General features: G+C 40.4%; 1 protein-coding gene across 2 annotated transcripts in view; it reads left to right on the top strand.

Moving 5' to 3' along the window:
* adcy8 (adenylate cyclase 8) overlaps positions 1–20,956 on the top strand; it is a 116,992-nt gene that overhangs the window by 79,936 nt on the left and 16,100 nt on the right. For both annotated transcript variants that reach the window (XM_033019659.1, XM_033019660.1), the window contains 4 exons: positions 4,009–4,098; positions 14,205–14,377; positions 16,712–16,793; positions 20,268–20,426. In XM_033019659.1, coding sequence (XP_032875550.1) covers positions 4,009–4,098; positions 14,205–14,377; positions 16,712–16,793; positions 20,268–20,426 — 504 coding nt within the window. The remainder of the gene's footprint in view (positions 1–4,008; positions 4,099–14,204; positions 14,378–16,711; positions 16,794–20,267; positions 20,427–20,956) is intronic.

Raw genomic sequence — 20,956 nt, 5'->3', positions numbered from 1 at the left:
CTAATGGCAAACACTATTTTATCCCCAAATGTGATTAAGCAAGTCAGCAGGAAACTAGGAGAGAACTGCAGATGCTGGTTTACACTGAAGATAGACACAGAAGGCTGGAGTAAATCAGCAGGACAGACAGCACCTCTAGATAGAAGGAATGGATGACGTTTCGGGTCGAGACCCTTCTTCAGACTTCTTCAGTCTCAACCCAAAACGTCACCCATTCCTTCTGTCCAGAGATTACACCTGTCCCGCTGAGTTACTCCGCCAATTTGTGTCTATCAGCAGGTAACTGTAATCAGTAATGAACTCCCACTCCACCAATAATCTCTGACTCAAAATACTTCATTCGATAGCTTGTGGGGGGAGGGGTGAGAGACGGAGCGAGGGAGAATGTGATTTGTGATGAGGATTCTTAGAAACAATTTAGGAAAGTTGTATGTGAGTTGTCAAACACAAGCAGTTGCAATTTAAATTGAATAAATGTCAAGTTAACCACTTTGGTTCTGAAGACAGAAACCCTTATTATCAGAGTGATCATTGATTGGGAAAAGGAAAGATGCAACAAGACCTGGATACAGAGGCATAGAGTCATACAGCATGGAAACAGGCCCTTTGACCCAACTTGCCCACGCCAACCACCATGCCCCAACTACAGTAGTCCCACCTGCCTGCGCTCTGCACGTATCCTTCTGAACATATCCTATTCATGAACCTATCTAAATACTTCTTAAATGGTACAATAGTACTTGCCTCAACGACCTCCTCTGGCAGATTGTTCCATGCACACACCACCCTTTGTGTAAAAAAGTTACCCCTTGGGTTCCTATTAAATCTTTTTCCCTGTTATTTCTTTTTTTTTTCTTTCCCACTTTCCTGACATTTCTTTTCCTTCAAACAACCTGCTCCAATCAACTTGAGTGAGTCTCAGACCTTCAAAGTTGGTCTTATACCTTCAGTCCTTATATGCCCGACCTATACAACAAGCATCCATCTGCAGCAATAAGTTGGGAAGACAAATGTTATGATGCCCCTCAATGTTAGAGGATTTGAGTACAGGAGCAAGGATATCTTTCTGTAGCTGTACTCTGACTCAATAAGGTTCATCTCGCGTTTTACTTGCAGTATTGATCAGAGGAAAGATCTTCATTCCAAGGAAAAGGTGCAATTAATGATTGATTCCTGGAATAGCAGGATTAATATATGGGGAGAATTTGTGTTGGTTAGGGCTATCTTGGTTCTTGGTTTCTTGGTCCTCCAAAATATTCCAAATGGAATTTAAACTGGAGGTGGTGATGGGAGGTACACAAAATTGCTGGAGGAACTCAGCGGGTGCAGCAGCATCTATGGAGCGAAGGAAATAGGCGACGTTTCGGGCCGAAACCCTTCTTCAGACTGATGGGGGGTGGGGAAAGAAAGAAGGAAAAAGGGGAAGAGGAGGAGCCCGAGGGCGGGCGGATGGGAGGGGGGGAGGAGACAGCTAGAGGGTGAAGGAAGGGGAGGGGACAGCACAGGCTAGCCAAATTGGGGGAATTCAATGTTGATGCCATAGGGGCGCAAGGACCCCAGACGGAATATGAGGTGCTGTTCCTCCAATTTCCGCTGTTGCTCACTCTGGCAATGGAGGAGACCCAGGACAGAGAGGTCGGATTGGGAATGGGAGGGGGAGTTGAAGTGCTGAACCACCGGGAGGTCATGTAGGTTAAGGCGGACCGAGCGGAGGTGTTCGGCGAAACGGTCGCCCAACCTACGCTTGGTCTCACCGATGTAAATTAGCTGACATCTAGAGCAGCGGATGCAGTAGATGAGGTTGGAGGAGATACAGGTGAACCTTTGTCGCACCTGGAACGACTGCTTGGGACCTTGAATGGAGTCGAGGGGGGAGGTGAAGGGACAGGTGTTGCATTTCTTGCGGTTGCAACGGAAAGTGCCCGGGGAGGGGGTGGTGCGGGAGGGAAGGGAAGAGTTGACGAGGGAGTTGCGGAGGGAGCGGTCTTTGCGGAAGGCAGACATGGGGGGAGATGGGAAGATGTGGCGAGTGGTGGGGTCACGTTGGAGGTGGCGGAAATGGCGGAGGATTATGTGTTGTATTTGCCGGCTGGTGGGGTGAAAGGTGATGGGAGGGCTATGTTTGCCAGAATATAGAAGAATGAGAGCCATTCTCGGAGAAACCTACTGCATAAGACATGTAAAATTCTGACAGTACCAGACAGATTCAATACTGGGAATTTGTACCTGATGGTTAGTGTGTCCAGAAGCATTATCCCAACCTCAGGTTGGGATTGAACTTTTTGAACTAAAATGTGGAGACATTTCTTCACCCAGCGGTTAGTGAACCTGTGGAATTCTCCCCCACAGAAGGCAGCATTCTAGAACGTGATAGATTTATTTTTTAATGCAAAAGGGATCTAGGGATATTGGGAGAAAGTGGGGACTGGGTACAGAATGGTATGATCTACCATGATCATTTAAATGGTGGAACAGGCCTGAAGAACTGGGTGGCCAGCCCCTGCTATTTACCATGTTTCTGTGTTTCCCTCAATCACCCACATGTACAGTAGAAGTCCTAGCAATCTACTCTTGGTGTCAAAAAGAACAACTTCCATATAATTAATCTTACATTTGAGATCAAATTGTGCTCAACACAGCTCACATCCCAGGCTGATACCTCTCTGTTCAACAGAGAATTGTATAGATGAAGCTATTCTGAGGAAATTTCCAGCATAGCTATCGTTCTTATGTTTTGCCAATCCTGCTTCCCAATGTTTATTTAGGAATCTTTATGTAATGTACTCTGATAGATTGGGAAATAGATGGTGCCTTTATTCCCAATTATCTAATAATCTATAATTTAAAAAAAAAATAGAGGTTGAAGACAATTGCTTTAGATGTTTGGCTGACATGAAAAATCATTAAGTATAGACAGATAATATTTAATTCATACAACACTTAAAGAGAAAAAAATGACAAAGCCACAGGGTAGGAGTTGGGTTGTGTGCCTGACAGGATTGTGCTTGCAAAGAGCTATCGGGGATCAGTGTGATGAATGACCTAATCCCAAGCTGTCACAATTCTATGATTCAGTGAATGATGCATTAAATTGCATACGTGCAGCTTATTTTTGAAAGACACATTTTGATATTACTTTGTGGGCGGCACAGCAGCGCAGCAAGCAGACCTGCTGATTCACAGTTCCAATGGTCCAGGTTCAATCCTCACCTCCCCAGTGCTCTGTGTGTGTGTGTGTGTGTGTGTTGTGTTGTGTGTGCACGTGCGTGTGTGTGTGTGCACGTGCTTGTGTGCGTGTGCAGTTTACAGGTTCTCCCTGTGAACATGGATTTTGTACAGTTTCCTCCCAGATCCCAAGGATGTGGGTTGGTAGGCTAATTCAGTGATTCCCAACCTGGGCCATATGGCCCCAAAGGGGCCATGGCAAATTTCAGGGGGGCTACAGAAATGTTTTGAGATTTACGGGGCCACAGGTTCAATGAAGGGGGCCACAGAGCTACCACCCTGTTGCCTCCTAAATTTCAGTTCTAATAAATTTAAATTATGTAGTTGAAATATTTTTGATGTTTGTGGAATAGAATAAAAGAGAATATATGTGCAATTAATAGACACTGATATTTTTATGGAAGGTATTATAATATTGAAGTACTTTTTTTCCACTAATAATGTCAGGGGGGGGCACAGAAAAAATAAAAGATCCCAAGGGGGCCATGAGCTAAAAAAAGGTTGGGAACCACTGGGCTAATTGACTGCTGCAAATTGCCACCAGTTAGAAGATAAATGATAGAATCCAGAGCGAGTTTATGGAAATGTGGGGAGAATAAAGTATACAATTAATGTAACCAGGGACCCAATATTTGGTGTGGTCTTAGTCTGAAAGGTCTGCTTTCACTCTGCTTGTTCCCTGTCCATTTAAATCATATCAATTTCAAAATTACATTGAATGTGATTTTGACTAATATAAGAATTAAATATATATTCCATCTAACGTTTGAGCTTCTTTTTCAGTTTTGGTGTGACTCTGATAAATCTACAAATGATACGAACCAAACGTTCAACACCACTGCCATGTGTACAGATATATGCTTCTATCCTGAGGTACTTAAACACTCTCTTATCAGCATGCCTGTCTTTAATTTAACCTTCTAAGTGTGCCTGAGCTCTTTCTAATCAATCTTAACAGGCTGACTATGCATTATTATTGTAAAAATCACACACCTGAGCCGTTTGCTCATTCAGGCAGAAAAAAAATACTCTAGTAGCAGGCTTTTCTTGGGTAAATAAATGAAAGTATCCATTGCTTGAGAATTAATAGCTTTCTCTGAATAGTGTTTTTGAACCTAACGAGGTGGGTTATGTTGATGATAGGGGAATGAACATTTAGTCTAAGTTGTCTGCCAATGTTGCAACATAAAATACTGCAGATGCTTGAAATCTGAAATAGAAACAGGAGATGTTGGAAATACCCTGCGTTGCTAGAGAGAGAGAAATAGAATGGATGGGTCAAATTGATGACCTTTCATCGGAATTGGATACAAAATAAATTTTAAAACTGTAGGCAATGAGAGGTGAAGAGAACAAAGTAGAGGAAAATTAGAGAAGCAGGAGGAGGAGAGAACGAATGACAGAAGCCGGAACAGATTGGATGACGCAAATGAGGTGATGTCAGCTGAAAGAGGGTCATGCGTAACATAAAAATAGGTCAGGGGGAGGTGCTAAACAGTAAGTGACACATGCTCTTCCAATATCATCAGAAGAATATTAAAACATGAAGAATAGATACACAGTATGTGGAGGAAGGAACTGCAGATACTGGTTTACACCGAAGATAGACACAAAATGCTGGAGTAACTCAGCGGAACAGGCAGCATCTCTGGAAAGAAAGAATGGGTGATGTTTCGGGTCGAGACTTTTCTTCAGAGACTGAAGAAGGGTCTCGACCCGAAAAGTCACCCACCTTTTGAAAAAACACTGTTCAGTCACATAGATATCTTTTAAAGAATTGGGTGAATTGGAAGCTTCTCTGGAAAGAAAGAATGGGTGATGTTTCAGGTCGAGACCTTTCTTCAGTGTCTGAAGAAGGGTCTTGACCCAAAACGTCACCCATTCATTCTATCCAGAGATGCTGAATGTCCCGCTGAGTTACTCCAGCATTTTGTGTCTATCTTCAGATTAGATACACAGTTGACATAGCCGCAGAGCCTACATTATTGTATTGGATGATGAATCAGAAGGTCGGATTTAAACTGCTAAATCACAAAACTAGGCCCGTTCCTGAATCTTAATTGAAGTGGGAGGAGGTCACTTACAAGGAGGTCAGAGTTGAAATTGGAAGGATTATTAAACCATCAGCAAATTGGAATCTCAGGGTCAGCCTTGCAGGCTGAATACAAGCAATCTTCAGTGTGATCATCTAATATACTTTTTGCTTCCACACATCATGAGCAGCCAATGCAGTAATCAATAGGAAGAAGTCACTGTTTCACCTAGCAAGAAGGTTTGGGGGCCTTGGTGGCAGGGACGAGGTTGAAGGTATACGTGTTGCATTGGGAGCTGCTTTGAGAGTGTGAAGCATGTATTGATGGAAAGCAGACCAGAGTATCTCAAAAGGATCCATCCCAAAGGGAATGGTGAAAGAGGAGAAACTGGATCCAATTTCATAGACATCAAGCCATACAGCAAGGAAACAGTTCCCTTGGCCCAACTCATGCATGTTGAACAAGATCTACGCTGGTTACATTTGCTCATGGTTGACCAATATCCCTCTAAACTTTTCCTATCCATATATATGTGCCCAATTGTATTTTAAACTTTGTTATTTTACCTGCCTGTACTACTTCTTCTGACAGTGTGTTCCATTTACCTATCATCCTTGGTTAAAAGTTGCCGCTCAGATTGCTTTCAGATCTTTCCTCCACTCACTTTATACCTATGGCCTCTAATTCTTGATTCCCCTACCCTGGGAAAACAATTGTGCATTCACCCTATCTATACCCCTCATGATTATGTACGCCACTGTGAGATCATCCCTCAGTCTCCTACACTACAAGGAATAAAGTCCTGACCTACCCAACCTCTCCCTATAACCTAGGCCCTTGAGTCCTGCTAATGTCCTTAAAAAATGTTGTCTGCACTCTTTCCAGCTTATAGGCATCTTTCCTAAAGCAGAGTTACTAAATCTGAATGCAATATTACAAGTGTGGCCTCACCAATGCCTTACATAACTGTAACATAACATCCCAATGTCTATACTCAATGTCCTGGCGGTTGAAGGGTAGCCTGCAAGACCATGTCTATCTATGATGCCATAATAGATGCCAAAATCATTGGAAATTTTGAAAAAATGTGATGAATGATTTGTTGAATGTGGGCCAGTAGGGTGGAAGTTGAGGATTAAGATAATCCTAGCCTGATGCTGGGTGGGAGGAAGGGGGACTGAGCAGAAATAGAAAAAAATGGAACATATATGGCTGTGATAACAATCACAGTAACTTGATTATCAACAAAAAAATATTCCAATATGTTTCATAGAAGTGTTGTCAAACATAAATCAACACAATGTCAGGAGGAATACCGTGAGAGGATGTTACTAAGGGTGATACTAACTTGAGCAAATGATGGAGAAATTAAGACTTTTATTGAGGACATGGTCACTAAAAGTGAATTGATGGGGGAAAAAAAGGTGTATTTAAGCCCTGATCTGGAGAAATGTAGAGTAATAGTTTCAATCTCCATACAGGAATGGATTTGGATTGCATGCAAATATATCTTTTTTAATATAACGTTCTAGTTCTTCCAGTTCAAATGGAGGCAGCTCTAGTGAATGTCCCTCTGTCACTTCTGCATGTAAATGAATAGTTGCCAGAACAAAATCAATTTTTAGTAGAGGTTGTACACAAGAGATTAATGTGCAAAATTAGACCACATAGTATTGGGGGTGGTGTATTGACATGGATAGAGAACTGGTTGGCAGACAGGAAGCAAAGAGTAGGAATTAACAGGTCCTTTTCAGAATGGCAGGCAGTGAATAGTGGGGTACCGCAAGGCTCAGTGCTGGGACCCCAGTTATTTACAATATATTAGCGATTTAGACGAGGGAATTAAATGTAACACCTCCAGGTTTGCGGATGACACAAAGCTGATTGGCAGTGTGAGCTGCGAGGAGGATGCTATGAGGTTGCAGGGTGACTTGGATAGGTTGGGTGAGTAGGCAGAGACATGGCAGATGCAGTATAATGTGGATAAATGTGAGGTTATTCACTTTGGTGGCAGGAACAAGATGGCAGATTATTATCTGAATGGTGTCAGATTAGGAAAAGGGGAGGTGCAATGAGACATGGGTGTCCTTGTATATCAGTCACTCAAAGTAAGCATACAGGTACACCAGGCAGTGAAGAAAGCAAATACTGAGAGGATTTGAGTATTGGAGCAAGGAAGTCCTACTGCAGTTGTACAGGGCCCCGGTGAGACCGCAGCTGGAGTATTGTGTGCAGTTTTGGCCTCCTAATTTGAGGAAGGACATTCTTGCTATTGTGGGAGTGCAGCCTAGGTTCACCAGGTTAGTTCCCAGGATGGTGGGATGACTGGGCTTGTATTCACTGAAATTTAGGATGAGAGGGAATCTTATAGTAACATATAAAATTATTCATGGATTGGACAGGCTAGATGAAGGAAAAATGTTCATGATGTTGGGAGAATCCAGAACCAGGGGTCACAGTTTAAAAATAAGGGGTAGGCCATTTAGGACTGAAATGAGGAAAAACCTTTTCACCCAGAGTGTTGTAAATCTGTGGAATTCTCTGCAAAAGAAGGCAGTGGAGGCCAATTCACTGAATGTTTTCAAGAGAGAGTTACATTTAGCTCTTAGAGGTAAAGGAATCAAGCAGGACCGGGATTCTGATTTTGGATGATCAGCCATGAGGATGATCAGCCATGGAGGTGCTGGCATGAAGGGCCGAATGGCCTACTCCTGCAGCTAGTTTCTATGTTTGTTGGCTCAGCCTAACAACCTACTGTCAGGAGCCAGGACACACACTAACATCTTTTAAGGAGACTGTGTGCCTGCATCTTTACAGTCATTCAAAGGGAAATGATTTTATGACTCTGAAGAGTAGGACTGAACTCTATATGTTAATTATTTTGAGCTCCACAATTACTGATTTTTCTCCACCTGCCCGATTCTATCCCATATCCCAACTTGTCCATTCCTTCTCTCACACCACCACAAACACTATTTAACCCCTATACAATTATCCTCAAGATCAGATTTTCATATAGGATACTCCAAAGTCACACGCGATTAAATTCACCGTGAAAGGGTGAGTGGAAATTGATTGGAGTTGGTGTCATGCGTTCAGTGGTTTACAATAGGAATGAAGTATAATTCCTAGCCTTCCCACATTTGACTGAAAGAAATTGCATCTCTCTGAATTTGGGTGTTTATTCAAAAGTGGTGGAGGCAGCAAGAGAAGTGGCGTTAAAGTGGAGTAAGGAATCATAGGTATAATATGGGACTTGGCGCCATATCTTCAGCAGATATCGTGGCATCTGCAGGTGCACAAAGAACAGAAGACGATCTGGGATAGATCCTTTGGGGACTTCACTGCAAGCTGAGAAGAGAAAATGTTGTGGACAATTCCCTGGCAGTGAATGGAGAGGAACCAACTGAATATTGCCACTGAGCTGAACAACAGCACACATACATCGGAGAATGGTTCATTATATCAAAGATGGTAGAAAGGTTGGGAAAGGCAAGGAGGGATAATGCTGGTCCCTGGCTACAGTCACAGAGAATGGAATTTATGTATTGAGCAGAGGTAAAATTTTGTGGCAGAGGTAAAATGCATTGAAAGGATCAAGCATGTTGAGAAAATCAGGCATAGATTTGTGAGTCAGTAACACTTTCAAGTACTTTTGAGAGAGAAATGGAAGGTTGAAGATGAAGCAATTTGCCGGGGCATTGGGTTAAAGGGAATGAAGCCAATTTTGTAAAAGTAGGAGCCGTGTAAGAAGTGGGACCAATTATAATGATAAGTTGTCATGGTTCTAGGAAGAAAGCTAAACCAAAGTGTGATTTAGACTAAAACTTATTGACAATTGGATTGAATCACCAGCTCAATTTAAATCACACTCTTACAGCTAGAAGGATGAATTTTTCAACACCATTGTCATTTAGATTTCTTGTGCTTTGTTTGCATTCCATGAGGTATAAGTTATGTATCTGTTGATTTAATTTCAGATCTACATTACATAATATGTATGTGGATACATAGTGTGAGGTCTTAAATTTGGTCAGAAAGAAAAAGGAAATGTATGTAAGTTTTAGAAAAATGAACAGGACATTTAAGGAATATAAAGCAAGTGGGAAAGAACTCATGCAGGCAATTAGAAGGGCCAAAGAGGGCCATTAAATATAATTGATAAGTAGGATTAAGAAAATACCACGGCTTTTTATACTTACATTAAAAAAAAACAAGAGGATAACTAGGGAGAAGAAATGACCGCTCAAGGAAAAGGGAGGGAATTCATGATTGGATTCAGAGGATGTAACCCTTAGCAGAATTGATGTTTATAAGGTCGCGCTAAACACAGGAAACATGTTCGCGATGTTGGGGGAGTCCAGAACCACAGGCCACAGTTTAAGGGGTAAGTCATTTAGAACGGAGATGAGGAAAAACTTTTTCACACAGAGGGTTGTGAATCTGTGGAATTCTCTGCCTCAGAAGGCAGTGGAGGCCAATTCTCTGTATGCTTTCAAGAGATAGTTGGATAGAACTCTTAAAGATAGTGGAGTCAAGGGATATGGGGTAAAGGCAGGAATGGGGTACTGAGTGAGGATGATCACAGTGAATGGGGGTGCTGGCTCGAAGGGCCGAATGGCCTACTCCTGCACCTATTGTCTATTGTCTCTTATCTATTGTCTGTTGTCATAAGTGATTGTAGTAGAATTAGGCCATTCGGCCCATCAAGTCTACGCCACCATTCAATCATGGCTGATCTATCTCTCCCTCCTAATCCCATTCTCCGACCTTCTCCCCATAACCTCTGACACCTATACTAATCAGAAGGAACATTGGGGTCCAAGTCCTTAGCTCCTTGAAGGTGGCACTGCAATTAGATAGAGTGATGAAGGTGGCATATGGTCTGCTTGCCTTCGTCAGTCAGGACATTGAGTATGAGGCAGGAAGTCATATCGCAGTTTATAGGACTTTAGTTAGGCTGCATTTGGTGTATTATGCGCAGTCTGGTCACCCCATTACAGGAAGAATGTGGCGGCTTTGGAGCGGGTGCAGAAGAGGTTTACCAAAATGCCTGGATTAGAGGATATTAGCTATTAGGAGAAGTTGAACAAACTTGAATTGTTTTCTCGGAACATCAGAGGTTGAGGGGAGACCTGGTAGAAGTATATAAAATTATGAGCGGCATAGATAGGGTAGGTGGTGCGATCCTTTTTTCAAGATGAGAGGGGCAAAGTTTAATGTGGATTTGTGGGCAAACCTTTTACACAGAGAGTGGTGGGTGCCTGGAATGTGCTGCCACCACGGGGCAGTGGTGCAGTTAGATACAATGGGGGCATTTAAGAGGCTTTTAGATGGGCTCATTGATAAGTAGGGAATGGAGGGATATGGATCTCGTGCAGGCAGAGAAGATTAGATTAACTCGGCATCATGTTCGGCACAGACATTTTGGGTTAAAGGGCCTGTCCCTGTGCTGTGCAATTCTACGTGCTACGTTATAATGAAAAGTTAACAGTATCCTACAGAGCTAGTTGAATGATTCAAATGGTGCCACAATCAGCTAATACACCTATACTACCACATGTATCTCTACCCTGAATTTTACAAGTTCACTTTGTAGGAGTAGAATTAGCCCATTCGGCCCATGAGTCTACTTCGCCATTCAATCATGGCTGATCTCAGCCTCCTAATCCCATTGTTCTGCCTTCTCCCCAAAACTTTTGACACCCATTCTAATCAAGAATTTGTCTAACTCTGCCTTAAAAAGATGGGGTGGCATGGTTGCGCAATGGTAGAGTTGCTGCCTTACAGTGTCAGAGACCTGGGTTTGATCCCGACTACAGAGTTTTTACACTCTCCCTGTGACCTGTGTGGGTTTTCTCCGGGATCTCCAGTTTTCTCCCACACTCCAAAGACGTCCAGGTTTGTAGGCTAATTGGTTTGGTATAATTGTAAATTGTCCTTCATGTGTGTAGGATAGCGTAAGTGTGTGAGAATCACTGGTCGGTGCGGACTCAGAGGGCCAAAGGACCTGTTTCCGAGCTGTATCTCTAAACTAAAAAAACTAAACTGAACGTCTAATTAATTAGTCCTTTTAAATAGATTATTTAAATTTAGATAAGCCTGGAAATTACTTTGAGCTTAAAGCATTGACTTAACATTCTTCTCCTTTGTTTTAATGAGGTATTAACCCATTTAAAATTAATTTGTTAATGCTTCCGTTGAAATAATGGACAAGGAATTGTAGCTGTTAGAGCAATCCTATAATATCATAGTTATTTCCAGGCTCCAACATTCAAAGCCAATTGAACCTATCAATTATATTGAAATTATCAATTATTTCACTAATGTCTTAATTTTACATTTGTTTACTGATTACATTTATTTTTCAAACAATGAGATTACTTTATCATCTCAGAACCTGAAACAAATTGCACTTGTGAGGATCAGTAGGGAGACACAACAGAAATGTATTAAATTTAATAAAGGCAATGTTATTAATGTGCCATTTTCTCACACCTCCAGGACACATTAATGCACAATATAAACAAGGTAAAGGTATCTTCTAATACTAGTTACTAATGACTGTGAGACAAATTATGTCCTAAGGTCACTGCTGCATCAACTCTTGTGATAATTTAAATAAATCCATTAACTTAAGATTTATATGGGCAAAGTCCATTCAGTCCTGAGTGCAGATGTCGCAGGGGAAAACAATGCAATTCATATAATTGATCAACGGTTCCGTCAGCAATGCTAACTTAGCACTAAATTATTAATAGGTAACTACATCAACCATGACATGGCATTTTTGTCTTCCAGAGCAATGTCCTAACATTCTGCTCCTTTATAAGCCTGCAGTGTAATCATATCACTGATGTCACTGCAGCGTTTTCTAGAAATAACTCATGTACCAATTCCACCAAAAAGGTTTTTGGGTTTGTGGTCCATTATTGCCAGGAGCAAGTGACTTAATCTGATAATATACTACAGTGCCAAGGAAATACTGGTTTTTGTTGTTGATTTAATCGGTGCAATAATTAAGACCCTTCTGCCTGTGTGGTAGAACAACAAATCAGTCCATTTATTATTGTCAAATCTGAAGGATCGCCACACTTTGGCAATTCATTTATCTTATATAACGCCAATTTTCATCACTACCAGTCATTGGAAAGGTTTCAGATGCTTACAGTCCAAGTTCTGAAATTTCCCTCACCCCTCCACTTTCCCATCTCGCACAAAGCATTGCGCCTTTCCAGCTCTGTCCTCTTTTCTGAAGCTGTTTACAACCTCGCTCTCGCACTAAGCTCTTGCTCAGCGGTCCTGGTATCTCTGTGTGTGTTTTAGTTGTAGTTTTAGAGATACAGCATGGGAACAGGCCCTTCAGCCCACCGAGTCCATACCGAACATCGATCACCCGTTCACACTAGTCCAGTATAGTTCAGTATAAAATTGTTCCTGCAGTGCTCATTGGAAACTTCTTGGGATGTTTGCCACATTAATGGGGCTCCAGAAATATTTAATCAGATTAATTGGTCATATGTCAGATTCACTCATCTGTTGGACTTTGCAATGTACAATATCTACCTTGATTGCAGTAATGACTGGAAATTTAGATCTGTCAAAAATAATGTAATTTAGATCCTGTAATGCAGAGGAAAAAAACACTTTACAGCAATTGCCATTCCAAATGCGATGGTACAAACCTGGGAAGCCTTGCTACAGAGGTGAAAGGTTGAATGCAGTGAACTGCACACAGTTTTGGTATCCCTCTAATAGAATGGTGCACATAAGGTTCACTCGATCAATTCCTGGGGTGTAGAGCTTGTCTTAACTAGGGAAACATTTAGTAGATTGTGCTGTACTGTTGTATGTTCTATGAATGATAACATAGGGCAAGGAGAACAGAGAAGGGACCAGGAGCAGGTAAAACATAAAGTATGAGATGCTGTTAAACTTCCCGAGGATACGTTAGATTGCCACGTGACAGGAGTAATGGAACATTGAATGCATTGAATTGTATTTCGGAATAACCTGGAATCAAGAAAAGCAGTATTTAGTTTCTTGTTGTTTCATTCCTTTAGATAAATGTCAGTGAATTAATACTTCTCAAAGGATTTTAATTCTCTCTGTAATGTAATGCCAATTTGGTATTTTCTTCTGGTGACATGTACATTACTCACACTAGAAGAGTGAGATGTTAACTAACTTGGAAACATTGTCCAGGAATGTCGTTGTGATAATCATGTGGCACGTGTTTTCAGACGCTAGTCATTTGGAGAACACACCCATAGTTGGTGTCATAATCCAAGATACCATAGTTTCTCAAAGCTTTAAAATAGGGAGAAAGATCTTCAGAAAGAAGAAGGAAAACTAAATTTAGGCGATAAACAGAAGCGCATTAATTTTAGAAGCTCTACTCAGTGTGTCTAGAATGAGGTAATGGAAATCTCAGTACTGCAGCTCAAGCCTCAGATTTATTTTTCTGTTTTAGGAGTTAAACAAACTTTTTTCAGCCACCGATGAAAATAAATAAGATGCAAAATGTAGACTATTTATAGCTTGTACTGCTTGACTGGCAGCATGGTGAATAATGGATTGGTGTGTTATCATTCGGAGTCATAGATAATGAAAGCTGATGCCATGATCCCTCCGTACATCCACTCCATTATCTACTATGGTATAGATAGGGAACATGTCCAGAAATGAAATTGAATGGGAGCAAATTGGTACCCAGGGTAACTAATGCATCTCATGAAGGTTAAATATATTGCCACTGTGAGTGTAAAGTGATAGAGAGTACTGTGTTTTATTTAAGACCTAAAAGGAGGGAACTCCAAGAAACACTAGAGCATTTAATAAAGTAATTTAGTTCTTAAATGTACGATAATAACTTTACCGAATATCTGAAGTACTTTCTGTTGCGAGTTGAAGCTCTAACGTAACCCTTGTGTGTTATCTGTCTAGTATTTTGTGTTTACTGGAGTGCTAGCGATGGTGACCTGTGCAGTGTTTCTCCGTCTGAATTCCATCTTGAAACTTGCTGTTTTACTGATAATGATTGCAGTTTACTCACTGCTGACTGAAACCATCTACAGCTCGCTCTTTGTTAGATATGACAACTTCCATCACAGTGGAGAGTAAGTGTTTATGTTCTTTTACACTCAATGCCAATTGCATTACTTAGACGTGACAGTGTGGTAGTTTTATTTTAGTTCTGTTGCAATGATGCTTAATATCCAAGAGCAAGAATGGACTAGACTCAAATCTAACTCCCATCAGTTCGTAGTACGGATCTCAATGCATGCCTGAGTTCCATATGGTTCCAAGGTCCCAACAGCCTACAGGGGAATTTTAAGGTGATATATGACATGTCTCTATCTCCCAGCTACAATGATATTGGTAGCAAACATGTCATACTTTAAAATACATAGGTATCAAGTTCAGGGAGTGAAGAAAGAAGGAATAGAATTGTGGAAAATCACAGTCCCTATCAAATGAAAACATATAACTTAAAACAGTGCAATGCTCCAGCTAATTTGGGGATATTCAGCACAGAAATAGATCATAAGTGGACTTTCAAGCACTTGAACACAGTTCTTGATTTTTTTTACATAACATGGTGCAGAAGAGACATTCATGATGTTTTAAAGATCTAGAAGAATAATACTTGGTTTGTCTTCCTGACATAAAGTACTTGCAATGGGACCAGTCACCAATTGCACTTTTATCCTGGATTTTGGTTCAATTCGTGGAATAATTATCTAGCACTAGTTTAGTTTAGTTTATTGTCACATGTACCAAGGTACAGTGAAAAGCTTTTTGTTGCATTCTATCCAGTCAGCGGAAAGACTGTACATGATTACAATTGAGCCGTCCACAATTATGCAGATACTGTATGTTTCTCTCCCATGGAATTTATTTTCCCATTAAAAAAACTGCCCCAAGTGATTTAAAAAAAAGAGCTTCAAAAAACAATAACATATAATATGACTGATATACAACTGGGGCGGCATGGTGGTGCAGCGGTAGAGTTGCTGCCTTACAGCGACAGAGACCCGGGTTCAATACTGACCACGGATGCTGGCTGAATGGGGTTTGTACGCTCTCGGTTTTCTCCGGAAGCTCCATTTTCTTCCCACACTCGACAGACATATAGTTATGTAGGTTAATTGACAGGTAAAATTGTAAATTGTCCCTAGTGTGTGTAGGATAGCGTTAGTGTGCGGGAATCGCTGGTCGGTGCGGAATCAGTGGGCCGAAGGACCTTTTTCTGTGCTGTATCTCTAAACAAAACTAAATTAAACTAAACAGTTTTCTAATTATATGTAAAGATGTATTTATTATAAATAATAAACTTATTAAAAATATGTTTATTACAAATATTTCATTACAATGAAAATAAAAGAAGAAAGGGATAATTTAGATACATCAGAACTATCATCTGATTATTCTGGGTCTGAACCTGTCTGTGAAGAACATGGATATCCTACCCTTTGCATGCTACAATTGATGGCCAATCTTCAAGTGGGCAGGCAGGCTGTTGCCAGTCTGACTCCACATATCACACATCTTCACCAGTCACTCATGGGTGATGCATATGCACAAACCCCCAAATTGCCCCAGCCTCCAGCAATAGTGGGCAGACTTCTTCGATGTATTCTTGGAAGAGTTTTTGCACGTTAGTGAAACGGCAGCATAGAAATTAACTTGTAAAGAATTGGTGGTCAAAACCCATCACCTCACAACCTTTGTAATTATGTTTACCTGATCTGGCCCCATTTATCTTGGAGCTTGATGGTCCTCCATAGATATAACAGGGCCAGGAACAGATTTTAAGGCACATTGAGACTTTTTTAGATTTTAAGGCACATAAGGCTACTCCCATATGAAAGCATAAACTTCGGAGTCACCCTTTAATTACCATTTCACTTTAAGCAAACAGTTCTCTCCTACTTTCCTGCCAGCCTCCATGGAATTACATTCGGTAGCACAGCGGCACAGCGGTAGAATTGCTGCCTTGCAGTGCCAGAGACCCGGGTTCGATCCTGACTTTGGGTGTTGTCTGTATGGAGTTTGTGCATTCTCCCTGTGTCTGTGTGGGTTTTCTGCGGGTGCTCCAGTTTCCTCCCACATTCCAAAAACTTTGTAGGTTAATTAACTTCTGCAAATTGTTCCTAGTGTGTAGCATAGTGCTAGTGTACGGGGTGATCTCTGGTTGACATGGATTCTGTGGGCCGAAGGGCCTGTTTCCATGCTGTATCTCTAAAGTCGAAAGTAAAACAGGAGACTGGAAGAAACTTCCTTCAATGTGAATCTCAAAGCTTAAACTTTGCTGATATCTTTTGTTGTAAACTGCATTTAGTTTGGAAATTCTTACTATCAAAAATATGAAATGTATAACAGTGATGATGACAATTATATTTCTCAAGTATGTTGTTTTAAAAGAGATGTACCTATTTTTTCTTTTGTAGCAGAGACTTCTTAGGCACGAAGGAAACCTCCTTGCTGCTCATGGCAATGTTCCTTTTGGCTGTATTTTATCATGGACAACAGGTAATTTCAAGCTTTATATATTCACCGTCTGCACAATTACAATGATTGCAAGATTAATTTAATAATTTATTTCATTCATAATGATAATTTTCTTCATGACTTATCTAAGGAGGAAATAATGCTTGGTCCCAACTTTCTACAATCTATAATAGTGACTTGATTGAGGGGGTAAAGTAAAATATATCCAAATTTGCTGATGATACAAGATAGGGCAGTGGTATGGATTATGAGGAGGATGCACAAAGGCGCCATGAGTCTGCAGACAGTGGAACTGAATGGCCAAGGACATGACATGTGAAATGCAATGTGTATGTGGGCTCACCAAACTCAATAGAAAAGATAGATATAAAATGCCGGAGTAACTCGATGGGTCAGGCAGCATTGGATAAAAAAGAATAGATGACGATTCGGGTCAGAAACCTTCAGACTGAAAAGAGTCTAAACAGCATCTTCCGTTCCTCTGAAAAATAGAAATCTATTTTTTCTAAATAATGGGAGATTGAGAAGTGTTGGTGTTCTCCTTGGTTCCTCTTTCCCTACTCTACACACTGCTCCCCACCTGCAGGCTGGTGCGAAAGACTGAACGATCTGTTGCTGACAATCTTAATCTGGTTGTGGCTGATAACTGCACAAATTGTGGAAACAATTCGGAAACAGTAAGCAATAGTATTTATTGCAAGAGGTTTTGAGGGCAAATTAGAAACATATAAACATAGAAAAATAGGTGCAGGAGTAGGCCATTCGGCCCTTCGAGCCAGCACCGCCATTCAATATAATCATGGCTGATCATCTAAAATCCGAACCCCGTTCCTGCTTTTTCCCCATATCCCTTGATTCCTTTAGCCCAAAGAGCTAAATTTAACTCTTGAAAACATTGGAGGCAACTTGCCCCATTTATATTGGGCCCCTGTGACACTGCACCTGGACTATTGTGTGTTGGTTTGGTGACCCGACCGGAAAGGGAAAGATATACCTGTGATTGAGTTAATGTAACAAATGATCACTGAATTGAGATGAGGAATTGAGGGTTTGTCACTTGAAAATAAATCACACAAACTCTCTCGAATTTAGAAAAATAAAAGATAATCTCATTGATCTGAATAGAGTGGACATGGAAAGGATGTGTCCTGTCATGGAAAAGTCTAGAATCAGTGGTTCTTAACCCTTTTGGCACCAGTATGCGCATACGCGAACAAAATACTGTATGTGGTATGTACCTTTGTTAGGTTCCTAAACATGGGCTCAACAAATTGATATGTTATTAGTGTCCCCTTCATGATCCCCGGCAAAGCACCAAATGACCCCCATAGGGGGTCACGACCCCCAGGTTAAGAACCACTGGCCTAGATCCAGAGGGCAGAGCCTCAGAATAACAGGATGTACCTTCAAAATGAAGACGAGGGAGAATTTATTTAGCCAGAGGCTGGTGAATCTTTGGAATTTATTGCCACAAAAGGCTGTGGAGGCCGTCATTGGGTATTTTTAAAGCAGAGATTGATAGGTTGTTAATTCATAAGGGTGCCAAAGGTTACGGGGAGAAGGCAGGAGAATGAGGCTGTGAGGGAAAAGTAGATCAGCCATGAATGAATGGTGGAGTAGACTTGATAGGCCGAATGGCCTAATACTGCTCCTGTGTCTTGTGAACTAATGAACTAATATTTTAACTAATATTTTCACATCCCAGATCATCATATCTGGGACTATCATGTGGTTCCTTAAATTATATTTCCACTTGGTATTTAGCACCAGTTCCACCTCCTTCTAAACCAGGCAATTCCACTTTAACATTGTAATAGAGCATAGGTGAATATTTATATTCACTGTCATTAATATGTTTGCTCATGACCCAATAACACCTACTGAAAGGCATTATCTCGGCACATCTCAATTAATTGTTTTCACACTTGTAAGTGAAAGACAGAATTTATTTTCAACCCACAGGATATACTCTGACAAATCTATTCATCCTTTTTTAACAGGAGAAAAAATGTAGAGGTAAGAGAGAAAGAAGATAAATATATAAAATAATTAATGGATTGAATACCTATAACAAAAAGTACATGTGTAATGCAGTTTTTGAAGAATGATAGAAATTTAGTAGCCCATAAAAGCATACATTAAATTGGTAATGCGCAATGGATCCATATCAATTCTTCACAGTACGGTTAGAGTGGTTACATAGTCACTCAGGCCATTTATTGTGTTTTATTCTTTTGGGCATGTGAAGCATTTATACAATGACAAAGCCAGACACTGTAGATACTGGAATCTTGAGTAAAATAAAAGTGTTGGAGGAACTCAAGGGGTCAGGCAACATCTGTGGAGGGAAATGGACAGTTGACATTTTGGGTTGGTCTTCAGACAATGTCGGCTCATTGGATCTACTACTGGTACAGCTTTATATGCAACAAGAAGAGCCAATGTTCTCTCAATATTTGTCCAAGGTGTTCAAGTGCAGCTGTCAGCCACATTCTGTGATGCCCTTTCCTCCATCACAATCTCTAATAAGCCTGCATGTAATTGACTACCGTTTAACAGGGTTTGTTAAGATTTGCTTTCTGAGTGGTTCACATTGTGTGTTGAATTTCACATCCATGACTCTAATCATTATCTATGAATCAATTTCATAGCAACATTTTTGCATGATGAATATGTCGGTGTGTCCCATATTCCAAAGTTTGGATCAAACGGCGTTATTAACTGTAGATAGACACAAAAAGCTGGAGTAACTTAGCGGGTCAGACAGCACCTCTGGATAAAAGGAATAAGTGATGTTTCGGGTCGAGACCCTTCTTCAGACTGAGAGTCAGGGGAAAGGGAAACGAGAGAAATAGACGGTGAATGAGAGAGATATAGAACAAATAAATGAAAGATATGCAAAAAAGTAACGATGGTGAAGGAAAAAGACAATTGTTAGCTGTGTCCGATGTGAGAACAAGTACAGACAATGAGGCTCAACAAGACGATTTTGAAGCTGGTACAACTTGGGTGGGGGAGGGATGGAGAGAGAGGGAATGCAAGGCTTACTTGAAGTTAGAGAAATCAAGATTCTAATCAATCTTGCAAGCTGCCCAAGCAAAATATGAGATACTGTTCCTCCAATTTGCATTTGGCCTCACTCTCACAATGGAGGAGGCTAGGACAGAAAGGTCAGTGTGGGTAACTGTAGTATCAACTTTTCAACTTTAAGCTGTAAATTTAAGCAGATACACAAGTAATTGAGTTTTTATACTACAATATTCATAATTCGTACATTTCTTTACATGACACCAGCATCATAGAAATTTGTAAAATATTAATCTGAATGATATAAAATATAAGGAAAGGAACAAAATAGCATTATGCTCTCTATGTATAGATTTGTAGGATAGATTAATTAAAATAGACATAAAATACATTGGATAAGACATGAGGAAATTAATATTTTTCAAGAAGAAAACCAAAATAATTATATTATTTTTAATATCTCCTTAGTTGGAATACACAGCGAGACTGGACTTCCTTTGGCGTGTTCAAGCAAAAGAGGAAGTTAATGAAATGAAGGAGCTTCGAGAACATAATGAAAATATGCTCCGAAATATTCTACCAAGTCATGTGGCACGTCATTTCTTGGAAAAGGAAAGAGACAATGATGTAAGTACATTACATTACAATACATTTAAAACTGATTTAATCCATTACCACGGTTTTGACCCTACAGCAGTCTTTTGTGTTTGCCTTCATATAATGAATGAACAATCATAGTTTGCCTATTGCGATCACTTACCTTGTTAACAACTATAATAATCCATATCAATACTGAATTAACTATCTTAAATAAATATTGTTGATTATGTTAAACCCCTCTTTCAAATAAATCCATGTAATAGAGTTAAAATTATATCCATGTGCTTCCTGTCACGCTTCCCGTCTGCCAACATATTCCTTTAATCAAGGATATTCAAGATTTCTACTGGAATTACAAGGGAACTTCACAAATTCATACAACATTTATATTTATTGCCTTTCAATAGTCTATTGGTCAGACCATTTGTCATAGTCACTGTGCCCAGTAAACATATCAGGAAAGTAAAAGGTAACCCAAAGAAGGCAAATTATTTATTTGTGAGAAGTAGAAATGTTTCACATTCATAATTGAGACAGTTAACTTCCTAGGCTGCTAA

The sequence above is a fragment of the Amblyraja radiata genome, chromosome 4 (assembly GCF_010909765.2).
Source record: "Amblyraja radiata isolate CabotCenter1 chromosome 4, sAmbRad1.1.pri, whole genome shotgun sequence".
Taxonomy (NCBI): domain Eukaryota; kingdom Metazoa; phylum Chordata; class Chondrichthyes; order Rajiformes; family Rajidae; genus Amblyraja; species Amblyraja radiata.
This window is presented reverse-complemented; position numbering and strand designations above follow the sequence as displayed.